The sequence below is a fragment of the Bombus pascuorum genome, chromosome 8 (assembly GCF_905332965.1).
Source record: "Bombus pascuorum chromosome 8, iyBomPasc1.1, whole genome shotgun sequence".
Taxonomy (NCBI): Eukaryota; Metazoa; Arthropoda; class Insecta; order Hymenoptera; family Apidae; genus Bombus; species Bombus pascuorum.
In genome coordinates, this window is record NC_083495.1 from 13,215,680 (window position 1) to 13,230,432 (window position 14,753).

Below are 14,753 nucleotides of genomic sequence, written 5' to 3' on the forward strand. Positions count from 1 at the left end.
TATAACCTGTAGACATTTTTATGTTGCAATTTTGTTTTTTTTACTTTCATACAATTATTCTACAGCGATATCATACGACTTACATTTTTGCAACAATCCATCGTTCACGAATTTTCATCGCATCCTAAATGTCAAATATTGATTGATCACTGACATGTACGGTGTCAAAAAAAGAACAAGAACGCCTGTGGGACGACACACGCACATCCTGTGGGAATCCAGAGGGTACTAAGTGGTGCTTGTATAACAGGCAAGCATCTGTTCCGAAGAGGTCAACCATCCCGAAATCCACGTTTCGATCGATTTCTACGTAGTTAGCTCTTTACTATTTTACATTAATAATATTGCATTTTCATCCCATTTCTCCACATCAATCATATTCATAAAAAATTTGTCTTTAATTATTCGATCAAACGATCCAATTGTTTCAATCTAATTAAATCATATATTTATTCGAATACTAAATAGAACTGTCTGATATTTAATTCGGAGAAAATCGATACGATGCAAGAGATTAGAGGAGGAAGAGAAACCCTTCGTCGAGGTTGCATCTCGTGCAAGGGGTAACTGGGTTACCAAATTGTTTAATTTAATAATTTAACGTAAATATCAAGTAATATTAAATATGTTACTAGGGAAGTAGGAACGCGTCGCAGGTAGGTTTTACCCCATTGTAACTTTACAATTTTCACCCCCGCGAGTTTTCCATCTTGTGCACCAACGGTAAACGCCACACGCTATCAAACTTTTCCCCTATTTCCGTTTACAAAACGGAGAACGTTCTTGCTGTTCGTCCTTCTGTCTTAATGATAGTCTCAGATAAAATTATATGGTGTCTTTCACGTACGTGTATGATATTGATGGAATCGTAATCGTATGAGGGTTTATGTAAGTAACGAAAATAGTTGTTAGATTCTAATTCCGAACATTAAGGGCTTAGGCGACTACTTGCCTTTTAAGAAATTATAAATCATAAATTGTAGTTGGTTAATAGCACGTTTTATGCAATTGAGATACGTTTTTTTTAAACATATATTTATAAATACTGATTACAGAGGAAAATATAATAAATAGAATTTTGTTGATTTTTTAATTTTGATGTTATTAGATTGTTTGAAGAGTGTATCTTGATATAATATGGTTAAAAAGGGCAATAACATATTCAGTCCAAAGATATATGAATCTTAGCAATAGATGACTAATCTGTTAACTGTTTTGGAAAAACATATGTCTAATATACCTAAAATATGATAACCAATACTTTCGAAATAAATATTTTTTAAGATTATCGAAGTCAATATTTTTTGATGTAAATATTTCTCAAGAGAATCTCGGAATGAAATTTAATGAGAAGATAGTTACGGTAATATATGCGATTAGTTGACAGAATATTGGATTTTAAAATCGTTCTCATGTGAAAAACAAAAATGTAATTTTACTTCTGTGGTCTTTAAATATTAAAAATGAAGAAATGATTAAAATGACATTTGCTTCATGAAAGGTAGTTTAGCAACTTTTAATCAAACATTAACATTTTAATAACACCGAATCTTCTCTATAAATTACAAAACTCAATTTATGATTTTAACTGACTGAGAGTTGCTAATAATCGACTACATATAATGCTTGACATAATTGTATACTTACAATCAATTAGAAGACTATTTAAAAGTAAATTACCAAATATTAAGAAATTAAGCAATTATAATGAGAAAATGATTTGTAAGGTCGTCAGAGAAGATTTGAAATATTATATAATTTTCGCTAGCATCCCTCCTCACGATAACTTCTAAAGCCTGGTTACACGAGCGTGTCTAATTGCGAAATTCTGCATAATATAATGACATTTCAGTTGAAAACATACATTTAGTCGATGTACAGACTCGTTCGTTTTCCACGATAATTCCGGAAGCTTTTTCGCTCGCATACAATGGACGATGACTTGTCAGCGGTTAGGATAAATTCAGGATATCCGATACTTAGCTATCCGAAAAATCATCGTCGTTGCTATTATTATGATCGACAAACAAGAAAAAAATCTGTCCTGTGTGGAATCGTGAAAACTCGCTCATGCTCGATCACGATCACGTTTCCACGTTGTTTATGTAATCTATTTTTCCGTGTTTTCTGTCCTTTTAAAGGATATCTGGTATTCTCCGCAGAATTATCCACTCTAGGTATATAAGCGACGTTCTAAGTTCGAGTCTGGCCAGAAGTTAGAAATGTGGCTGTCTAAGTTTGTGCTTTGTGGATTCGTGGTTGTTTGGGTTTGTGCCGACCAGGATGTGCAACTGGAAATTCCTCAAGGGATCTTGAAGGGATTGAAAACCGAAACTATTCTGCACAACAAGCCGTATTATAGTTTTAAGGGTATTCCCTATGCGAAACCGAATGTTGGAGCGCAGAAGTTTCAGGTAAGTAAAGATAATACGTAGGAACATATTCAATTTCTTGTCTTGCAATAGATTTTACTACACCTGCGGATATCCAATGCCTCAATTTATCTTTAATATTTGCAATTTTATAAAATTGTTTCTAATCTGTGAAATAAAATTTCATTTCTTGATATCCACTTTGATGTTAGTTTACAAAATTTAACATGATTTATAAGAATAAGTAGCTAAATGTTCCATGTATGATTGTAACAGTATTTATATAACTATAGAATTTTTAGAATATTTATATAACGAGGCTTTTACAATTTATAAGATATCTATGCCTAAAACTCGAGTGTTTGTCAAATATTTTTACAAATTTTAGTTACCAGAAGCGGCCGATCCATGGGAAGGAGTGTACGACGCAACCAGGCATCGTCCTCCGTGTCCATTTTATTGTATGATTAAAAAAAGTCTAATCGGTGAGGAGGATTGTCTTTTTCTCAACGTTTATACCCCAGTTTTGGACAAGGAAGCTCGCAAAGCTGTTATGGTATGGATTTATCCCGGTGGCTGGAACGGTGGCACGGGAGACGATACTTTGTTTGGACCAGATTTTCTGGTCGAGAACGATGTTGTGCTTGTTACCTTTAATTTTAGACACGGAGCGCTTGGTAAGTGTAATGAACTTTGTTAAAATGACCGGCAGTTTTTAAAAATTTTTGCTTACGATATTTACTATGTAATTGCTATTTATTGTAGGATTTTTGAATACGGAAGATAAAAACGCTCCTGGAAATGCCGGGATGAAGGATCAAGTTATGGCGTTGAAATGGGTGAAGGATAACATACATTTCTTCGGTGGTTGTCCGAATAGAGTTACTATTTTCGGCGATAGCTCTGGTGGAGCTTCTGTTCAGTATCACATGCTATCTCCCATGTCTGAAGGTAGTGAAAATTCCCATTTCGCATACTTAGAAACATATTCAATATATTTACAACATACAATTGAAACATTTTTGAAAGTTTCTTTTCTGAGCAGGTAACTTTTTAGAGGCGTAAGTTAGGTGTTATTTAGTAATTTGAACTATTTTGTAATATCGTAGGTTTATTTAGTGGAGTTATACAACAGAGTGGATCAGTTCTTAATCCATGGGCGATAACTTATAATCCAAGAGAACAGGCCTTCATGTTGGGAGATGCCCTTGGTATACATACGACAGATTCCGCGGAACTAGTTAGCAAATTGAGCGACTTTCACGTTAAAGATATCATCGCAGCCAGCAATGAAATAATGAAAGATCAGGTATCCGATTAATAAAAATATTGTGATCTTTATTTTACTTTTTATCCTTCTATTTTTTTATAATTGAATAATTCCGCGAACGATCATATTTCCTGCATTTAAAAAAGAAAGAGAGAAATAGAAATTAGACTTTGAATTAGATTGTATAAATTAATATTGAATTGTCCATCAATCTCTGAATTAAATGAATTAATTTGATTTTGAATTATTATCATAATTCTTTTTCTTGGCATTGAGAGGAGAGAGACTCAGATAGAAGTAAACAATGTTTGATTTTTATGGAATTATAGAACAGCCTATCTGGACACTCGCAAGCTTTCGTCCCATCTATCGAAGTTGACCTGGGACAGGACGTGTTCCTTCCAACTGATCCTTGGTCCCTATTAAAATACGGAAGGATAGCGGACGTGCCTGTAATATCCGGAATTGTCGCCGATGAATGTGCATTTATGGCGCAACGTATGTGATATTCATTTCTAAATTCATATTCTGTATAAATTACACATCCTGATAAAAGTTATTTAAGAAATACATTTGCGTCCTTCCAACATTTCAAACTCTTAAACAGTTCACACTCGTAAGAGTGCAGGTATTTGTTAGAAAAACTCATATTTTTATATAAATACATAGTTATCAATGCGATTAGGCATTATAATAAATATTCTACTATAGATATTTTATATCTAAATTTAAATTGCCACATAAGTGAATCAAAATTCTATGCATTTTTGCATCTTTAAATTTCCCATGAATGCAGAAAAATTTTGTACACTTTTACATTTCCTAATTCCGTACAAGATCATTCAAATACGGTGTATTTCTTCATCATTAAAGCAAGTAATCTAAAAATTCACAGCCCAGTCACGAATATTATTTGAATTTTTTAGTGATGATAGATGGTATCGGTGTATTGAACATTGAAGCAGAGAAATTTCTACCCGAAGATTTGAATATCACCGATATGAATGAAAAGGAAAAAGCTGGGAAGAGCGTAAAGCAATTTTACTTTGGCGACAAGAAAGTGTCAAAGGAGAACTTGAACGAATACACCAAAGTAATTACAGATTTCTCAAACGAAATCGTTTTTTAATTATTATTTTCTAAAAGCGGGTATATTTTACAGATGATGAGCGACATTTACTTTGACGCTGGAGTATTGTTATCCTTCGATATTATGAAAAATCGGATTTCGGCTCCCATTTATGAATATTTATTTTCCTACGAAGCACCAACTGGTTTCATGAAAAGCCTCTTCGGTGTTAGCGACGGTAAATTATTTTTCCTATTGAAATCATAGAAAAATTAAAAAACTCAGATATCTGTATCTTCTTTTAAAATATTTACGATTAACCATCTATCTACTAATTAATTAATTCGCTAATTATTTATTAATAATTCATTATTATTGAATGCAGGTGTTGCGCATGGCGATGATTTGGGCTACCTGTTCTATTCCAATTTTTTTAAGAATTTACCAGAACCAGGTTCGTCAGCTGAGAAAATGACAAATATTATGACCAAATTATGGACGAATTTTGCAAAAGATAGGTTCGTAATTACATTTATATTTTTAATTCAATTATGATTTACCAATTATCGATCATATGTGTTATACGTTAATCTTCAGAAATCCAACGTCGGTATTAGATGGAGATGTCACGGTGAACTGGGAACCAATGGGCAGCGACGATAATTATCTTAACATTAATCAAGAATTAAAAATGGAGAAAGATCTAATGAGAGATAGACACGACTATTGGAAGAAGATGTATAAAAATGCCGTGCTATGAATGCTTTAATGTACGTGTATGTATGTACACAGATAAGTATTATTCGCTCGATATATTCGATATAACGAAAGCTATAATTTAATTAAGACACCATGAAATACAATATTTTACTGTAACAATTAACATTCATTAACATCTCTGTTTCCTTGTTTATCATTTCAGGTTTCGTTAAATTATTTTCTATTTGTGTATTCATTAGGTGCATATATCGCTTAACGCGAGAAGAATGACAAATAGCGGTAAAAGATAGCTAAAAGATCAAACAGAAAATAAACAAAAATTCAGATGAATCTTTCCATTGAACGATCTCTGTCTTCGTGCTTCGAAACGTGCCGTTTCAACACAGCTTTAAACTCGCTATAATCCAGTCTCACCAACACGTTTAAACGTCCCCAGGCCACGTTATCAAACTACACTTTCCTACTTTCCATTCACTGAGCACCATTCCGCGTTCTTCTCGTCTCGCCTCGTTCTTGGCTATTGGTTCACCACTCGTATTCCTGTTCTGTAGTTATCAGGCTCCCATGTTCTAGCAGAAACGTGCGTTCGGCCGTCTGCGAACCAAGCGTTTGGCTAAGGCTCTGTGCAGACGAGCGATATTTTACGCGTACGACACGGTTGCGGTGCTGTTGGAAGAACAGAGAAATAAAGTTCATCTGTTTCACGAATAAAGCATACATACGCATGTATTTCCTCGTCCTTCCAATCCATTGCCGCTGCCGCGATTTGTCGCAAATCGCACGTCTGTATCGGGCGGAAATCTTACGTAGCATATACAAAAATTGCATAGAGATCGTCACGAAGACACGAGAGTTCTTGAGGGATAGGTGTTTAAATATTCTTGGAGATGTCAGAAATTTAAACGTTCAAAAGAGATGACACTGCTGAAGATATTAAATTCTACGGTAAAATTATCTTTGATGCTAACACATTTTATCTGCGAATGATGGTTTCGATTTTAAAAATTGGACAGAGAAATTGCGTTTCTTGCGATACATCGAATTTTCTCTGTCGAGTAGAACATAAGAAATTTTGTTATTCGGAAAACTAGTACAGGAAGACAAATGTCCATTAGAGAAAGTAACACGCATTGTAATTAATAGACAGACATTGTTACTCGATGTGTTTCGGGTAATACCCATTTTTGTTTTTATCCGGTCTATTTATAAGGTAGTGGTTATGATAGAATTGTAGGCAATAGCCTATAATTATATTATCTCGAGAACTATCTCGAGATAAAATCGAATATGTGTTCGAGTAGCCGGGTACTCGAGATATCCAATTTAAGTGAATACCACTACTCGCTTTTGTGCTTCGCTTGTATCAGGAGTACAGAAAAGCGAGGAATTAGAATGTTTCAAGTTACACCATACGCCACATGGTCGCGTACGCGCGTTCGTAGCGTAGCGTAAGGCGTAAAGTACACGATTTACTATCTCATTCACAATCAGGCGTCACGAGTCATTGATTGACGAAGGACGCGTGAAGCGAGAATCGGTTACGATTCTTACGAAGAATATCTTCGACATATTATCTTACAAAAATTATTTAACTATTTGTGTGTACATATAATACATTATATATATGTATATACACGTAAGTATAAGAGATAATAGATTTTATTGCACAGTAATTTTGTATTATTTGATTAGGAACGAGAAATTAGAAAACTTGGTGTATCTTGATATTTATGTACATGGTAATTTTTTAAGATATAGATAATTTAATTGTATTAGACTTACAGGTTTGTTCAGTTACGTACGATTATTATACGTTTAATTATTTTACATCTGTAAGTTACTTATTTCGTAGACGTTTATCAATAGTTAAGGTAGAAGTGTTAACGTTGTGTGTAATATTAAAGCAATGATCAATGATTACACAGAGATTTAAAAAGATTTTCGTTTCTTTATTCATCGAATTATTCGGTTAAAAGTAATATTACCAATTAGATTAAAGTATATAATATGGAAACCGCGTTAAGATCTACAGTTTCCAAGACATCGACATTTTATCACTGAAAATATAATTATTTGAAAAATTAGGCAAGTTCCGCTTCTTTCGAAAGTCTCGATAATTAATATATTACCATTCGTCAATGTATATTATATTTTATTTTGCAAGGTTACGGTAGTTTTCTAGGAATATAGAAAGACGAACGAGAAGGAACGCAGTTTAGAGACTTAAATTTGCGCGCCGATTCTCATCGCAAGAGTCATTCGATTTTATCGAGGGACGTGGAGCAATCGAATGACCTCGAGCCTGCGAGAACAGATGATCGAGATGCTGCTACAGTGAATCGTTTCCCGAGATGATCTTCAACATCTCTTAATCCGGCTGTCATGCAGAGACAGCAGGTATTTATTTCATCTTACACAATCTCTGGACCAATTTGATTGCTCGAGCTATGCCACTTCTTCTTCTTCTTTCTCCCTCCAATTTCCCTCCGAGTAATTATGTATTAATGTTTTCACTCGGGGAAAACCGTCAATTACAATTAAATAGACGAATTTTTAACTGTTCAATGAACCAACCTTGATTCTTTTTTAATTAACGACAGAAATTTTATCAAGCACGTCTCCTTAAAGAAGTATAATCAAATAATTTTACAAGTCTTTTTAGTTATATCGAATTACAATTAAAAGGACGATGAAGTTTTATCTTCTTAACGGTGGAACTTTTGTCTCTTTAATGAGTCGTACGATTTTTATCCAGTATATCTCTCCAAGAAATCTGTCTTTAAATAAGTTTTATTTAATACTCCCGCGATCTTTTAGAAGTTATTTATGTTGTTCAGTTAAGCCTAATTATTTTGAGCTTTTAAGTTGTCTAATACGTAGATATTTATTGACAAGTACCGTAAATTGACGATGTTCTAGATATTCTATAAACGAGGATGCAACATGTTATATGCGTGTGCTCATAGTAAGAACATAGAAAATGAACGTTTACAATGGTGGATGAATGTTGGCAACCTGTGTGATATATTCGGGTAGTATATGGTACAGAGGGTAGATCCGACCAAGTTACTTTTTAATTGCAAATAATCACACGTTTCTCCTTATCCTTACGTACGTCATTGTAAAGTACTAACTTAGCTTTTAACAGAAATATTTTACGATCACTCACACCTCCATAATCATATAAAATTGTACGAATGGAAGATTAAATATTCTATCTTTTAAAAAAATTATATTTTAATATTGAACTATCGATTTGATATTTCGTACTATACGATCAATTTATACGCAGAATTAACGAGTGTTGTTTAATAAGTCTCGTAGCCGCAAGTATCATCAATGGAAGCCATTTTCTTATTGAAGGAATAACTGTACGCAAACTTATTAATGCTAACTGTACTAACTGATGCAATTACTGGTATAAATAAACCGAACATTAGAAAACGGGAAATGCAACAAAAAATGCGTTTTCCTTTCCGTGCCAGTAGAGACTGTTTAGGTCGATGTTTCGTATTTGTTCGTCACTCACTTTCGTGTTTCCATCGTAATAGGGTAGCATTTTAGTTAAAGAGGTACGCCGACAGTTATAGTAATTCAAGCTTCATATCTATCTATATCTACGCCTACATACAGGCGACTCATTCTTATCGTTGTACTTCTACGGTTCATTTTAAGTTTGTGAATACTCAAGTCGCAATCGAGTTTCTACCAATTTTTATACGGAGCACGTTACTTCGTATCAGTTTAATATTATATTCCGGAATAATTGTATTTTGTAACTTGTACATTGTTAGTAAGGTTTATATACGAAACAAACTATGCAGTTTGTTATCACATTTTCTAGAACGAAGAAAAGGAAATTACGTAAAACGAAGAAATAAAATTCTCTCTATCAATATGGAGTATCGTAAGTATAGACACGGACACATCCGTGTTAACAAATTTTTATCGGTGTGCGTTATTCACAAAAATATTTGGTATCCAATTTCCGATTTCTTTGCAGAACATACGACAGAAGCGATCGTCGATTTCTGTGATTCTGTCCGTTGGAAACTTAAGTATTTCGTGACGCAGCTTCAAGAAAAGCTAACCGCTTCTTGTAAAATACTTCTTGTAAAATTCCTTTATGTCGATCTGCAGCCAAAGTACTAAAATAGACAGACCCATATTAACAGATCTTATCCCAGAACATACAAAAAATTAACCCTTACGAGATACTTAATTGTGAAACTAACAAAGAATCTCAACCAAGTGATTAAACGTGTTTCCCATTTTCTTTAGACCGATTTAAGAGCCAAAATATTGAACGGATCTCTACATTATTAAATCACGCAATTATTTAGTATCAAATTTCTTGCAACTCTGTTGGAAATTAATTCTCCGGAAGCAATAACGATGCAATTAACAAAAAGAGTATAACTAACAGAAACAATCGTTAACTTTTATTCACTTAAAGCAAATGATCTTGATAATCTAGCAACTAGAAACGCCATTTAATACGCGCGATTTCTTTCGTTACATCTGGAAGATCGTCGAGATTATCTACAAAAAGAATATAACTAACAGAAACAATCGTTAATTTTTATTCACTTAAAGCAAATGATCTTGATAATCTAGCAACTCGAAACGCCATTTAATACGCGCGATTTCTTTCGTTACATCTGGAAGATCGTCGAGATTATCTACAAAAAGAATATAACTAACAGAAACAATCGTTAACTTTTATTCACTTAAAGCAAATGATCTTGATAATCTAGCAACTAGAAACGCTATTTAATACGCGCGATTTCTTTCGTTACATCTGGAAGATCGTCGAGATTATCTACAAAAAGAATATAACTAACAGAAACAATCGTTAACTTTTATTCACTTAAAGCAAATGATCTTGATAATCTAGCAACTCGAAACGCCATTTAATACGCGCGATTTCTTTCGTTACATCTGGAAGATCGTCGAGATTATCTTCAGCTCCTACGTATTAGGTATTCGTAACACAAAAGCTCAACATTTCGTAATTTAACCCGGACCACTTTTCTTGTATCCTTTGACTTCTTGTTCCGAGTTTCGTATGCTACCTCTATCGAATCATTCGCTCAGCGGCCTCTTCGTGTTTGTTTCTCCTTCGCTCGAGACAAACGGAGAAGCTGTCATCGAGTCTTGTTTGTTCGTTTTCCTTCGAGGAAACGACGTTTCTACCTCTATCGTCGTTGTTTGTCGCCTTGTCTTATCAGATTCACAAGCTCGTTGACAGACGAAAGGAGGAATGTTGGATCAGCGATCTATGCGTTCGAGAAAGTGTCGACATAAAAAATTCCCAGTATCCCTCTTTGTTCGATCATAGCAGGGACGTACGTATATTGACTTCACGGTCAAACAGGCTCCAATTTGGGATGGCTCGAGGCTTTTTACAACAGGAGAACAGGAATAGAACGAGGTTCACTCTCACGAGGGTTGTTTTTCTACTCGGATCCTCTAATCTTTTATTTCTTCGGTTCTCGAACTACTCCTTCGATTCTCGGCCTATTTCTCGGAAGAATTCTTCTTCGTATGAACCTTCCGGGAGCTGAACCGATCGGTTCTACTTTTCAACGTTAAATTCTTAAGAAACGAACGACCGATTTTCATAAATTTATCTTTTTTATTCAGGTAATCGGAATCTACGGAATTACAATTGCAATTGGTGCACGTTGTTTCCTTACACCGTTGGATTAAACTTTTAAAGAAACGAGTAAGTAAAATTACGTTTCGTTATAAGAAGACTGAAAGATTTAACGACCATGGAAAAGAAAAAGCCAGATTCTATAACCGTTTAATTAACTTGGACATCTGTTCCGGACTATTTATTCCTTCACGAAGCATTTGAAACCTCGTACGAGTTTGCTGCAAGAAGATAACATACTTAAAATAGTACGTTCTAACGTAAATTTCGAAGATTGTATTTGCAACTCTTCGTGTTCATCACTCTGAAGTAAAAGACGTAATCCATACCCTATTCGTATCTTGTGTCAATTTCTTCGTCTACTCAATTTTGAGAGTCAGAAACATGAACTGTGAGTTAGATACGGAGAAAGCTCCATCGGCCGATTCATTGATATCGGCATCCTCCTCTGAAATAAAATTCTTTATAACTTGAAAAATAACATCCTTTTCCGATTCTTCCGTACATCATTTGCTTGTCTCGTTACTTCTATGTAGATATAATCGAGTCTATAAATATACCCAACATTTTTCGTGTATTCTCAGTTTTCAGATGTTTTATTCATCGCAGCAGTTCGTCAGAACGTACATCCGCTGTACCCGTAGCCTTATGCGTGCGGTGCGTGCTATACTACGCACAGCTGAGAAGATAATGAGCGAGACGGTTCAGGGTCAAGGGAAATGTTGCTCTGTATCGTCCATCATCCAACATTACCGATTACGATATGTACATAGTCTGAAACTAAAGCCAGAAACAACCGATCAAACTCGCATTCCTCTGCTCAATCATCCTTTAGCTCGCTATTGTGTACATCTAACCACTCTCATTGCCAAACCTATAATTACCCGATTAAATTAAAGAACGTGAAACAGGTAGACAGAAATAATTGCAATACGTGGAAGAGCCGTGAACGCGTCAGTCGTGATAAACACTGCGTTGCGGCGAGTTGGTGGCGGATATGCAGCACGTGGAAATATGCGCGCGACGGGGGTGGCTGGCGGTGGCGCTGTCAGCCATCATCGGCGGAGATCGATAACCCGGGATTGGTGTGCGTGCACACGTTCGCGGCGTCGAAGGGAACACGAAAAAAAAGGTCGAAGGAAAAACGAAGAAGGAGACGCGCGTAAAAAGACTTCATAAATCGGGGCGGCCGATCCGTGACACCCCGCCGCGCGAATCCTCTCGTTCACCATACGATCCTGGCCGTAGTGAGATGGCCAGTTGCTTAAGTGGCCGATCCTTCTGTTCAAGGTTTCTCGCCTGTCTCCAGGCGTTCGTCCGTCGAAAGTCGGTCGGAGAAAAAGATGTTCCGGAGGTTTTTATCGGCTCCTTTCGAGGGACGAAGCGTCGCCGTTGCCCGCCACCCTGCCAGGCGAACATCCGTCGATGGAGGTCATCTGCACCTCTAGAGCTACTGGAAGGGGACCTCGGATGCCATGCGCCACGTCGAAGAGGGGTGAAACCACCCTGTGGTCGGGGAGAGCTTCTGCTCGTCGACGCGGCAGCGCCATGCTTGTGGTTTGCGTAAACATGGACGATGGATCGTGCTCGATTTTGTTGTTGATTTTGTTTATTCCCTCGAGTAGGTGGATTTTGCAAGATTTCTGACTCTGCTCTTTCGCTAAATTTTGACTCTCTGTATTTTTTTTAATTATCGAAGAAGGTACGTCGATTTTGAGGAAAATACGGAACAAGCGTCTTTTTATCGAAACGTGCCATTTTCCTGTTTCAATTTCGCGCGAAATATTTTCTTAAAACGTTAAAAATCTTCTTATTGGTGGAAATAAAATTGCGATGTAAAAATTTAGGATTACAACAGGGTTAAGGTCTTTCAGTGTGATTTTCTGGCGAGTCGGTGTTTCATCAGAGTTTTGAGAGTGCGCGTATTCCAAAGGAGTACCGTTCGACGTTTGTTTATCGGTGTTCGATGATAAAGCAACTGTGGTAGGATACACGTGACTCGAGATGAATTTCTAAAGCTTTTCAAGTTTTCGAAAGAACGTATACGTGCAAATTTTTGGCTTTTGCATTGGCACTTGAGAAACATCGTGGTACTTTTCCAATTACGAACATGTTCCATTGCAACGAAACTTTTAACGAATATTTATTACATTTACTAATTTTTGGTACATTTTTAAGTCGTTTAACAGCGTGTTTAACATTACACAGAGCATTTGGGAAACTTTATATTTACTTTATTCGAAATGATTAAGAAATCCACTCAATTATCGAACACCTAGGAATCCATTGGCAGATGGATGAGAAGAAAACGAGGATTATTGGAAACTAATACGACAAGGAGGTTTGCCGATGGCATTACCTTTAGAACAGGGTTACAGGACCATTAATAGGAGTAATGATCCTCCGATAAGAATATCTCAATATTAAAATAATTAGAACCCAACAAACAAATATTCGATGTCTCCAACAAACCAAAGATCATTCAATTACTCGGATATCCTTATCCCGTTAAAAGCACACGCGCAAAACGACCCCAAGTATGACACGACAAATTTACCAAGACGTGTAACACAAATTAACAGAAAAGCTTCAATTTCGCTTGACGAGAACTCCTGATATATTCCCAATCCTGTCACTGAAAAAATGTCATTAGCCACACACGAAACAACGTAAAATTTAAGAAAAGTGTTTCGAAACCACCTCAAACACCACGCACGCCGTAAAGTCCGTACAGCCAAGTCTGTAACCCGACTGTTCCGCCGTCTCCGTCTTCCTCGTTTCGCTAAGAAAGTTGTTAGAAAAAGAGAAGAAAAAAAAAAAAAAGAAAAAATACAATCGCTGATCCAATGCCTATCTACCCCCATTCTCTGCGTGTTCCAGCCTCGACCAGTGCAAGACGCGATCGTCGTAAGATAAACGACGTCGGGGCAAATATCTTGAGAGAACTTGAAGTATCGAGAGTTCATCAAACGCACGGGGGTGCGTATCGACGAGTTCGATAACCAATAAATACAGGGTGCTCGACGATCGGGAATAGGAATTCCCGATTGGTTCGTGGAACGGGGATGCATACGAGAACTAGAGGTTTCGTTTCCTGTGGTGTCTACCACGGGAAGAGAATCGATAAATCGAACGCGAGCGCTCTCGCACGTTCGATGGAAACTCGACCGGAAATGGAGCAGGCTGTCATCGTTTCCAGAAGGTCTGGCCAATATTTTCGATAATCGTTCCTGTCCATCGGTTTTCTATGGCTCGCGAGCACGTCAGGAATTAGATTCACCCTCGCCTCGAGGGTGGTAAATCGGACGAATATGTTTCGCCGCGCGGTTCGCACGAGTCGCACACTTTGTATTTATTGGAAAACAAGGGCGGTTCGGTAGCAGGATAGCACGAGGTCACAGGGGGTAATTTTCAACCCTCCTGGGAGGGTGGCTGCTCCCGTTATATTCATTCAACGAGTCACGAAACAGTCATTGACTGGTTGCCGCTAGTACTACGTGCTTCCCTGCGTTGGGGTTTCGCGCAGCTGGCTTCTGAACTTCTATGGCTACAGGTGGTCTGTTTCTATGGCGGTGCCGTACGGTGAAACTTATGGGTATAGTGGGTAGGTTGGTCGCGGGTATGCTGACTATGTTCGTGTATGTATCGCTGTGTCGTCGCTTC

The 14,753-nt window shown here is 36.7% G+C and overlaps 2 protein-coding genes across 4 annotated transcripts in view; one reads left to right on the plus strand and one right to left on the minus strand.

Moving 5' to 3' along the window:
• LOC132909612 (xaa-Pro aminopeptidase 1-like) overlaps positions 1-14,753 on the minus strand; it is a 45,896-nt gene that overhangs the window by 7,712 nt on the left and 23,431 nt on the right. The gene's annotated exons all lie outside the window — the stretch shown is intronic.
• LOC132909614 (esterase FE4-like) lies at positions 2,196-7,351 on the plus strand. Its single transcript, XM_060964535.1, has 9 exons — positions 2,196-2,414; positions 2,761-3,049; positions 3,138-3,323; positions 3,482-3,681; positions 3,972-4,140; positions 4,569-4,735; positions 4,805-4,949; positions 5,097-5,229; positions 5,309-7,351. The coding sequence occupies exons 1-9, from the start codon at positions 2,223-2,225 to the stop codon at positions 5,469-5,471; spliced, it is 1,644 nt and encodes a 547-aa protein (XP_060820518.1). The 5' UTR covers positions 2,196-2,222; the 3' UTR covers positions 5,472-7,351.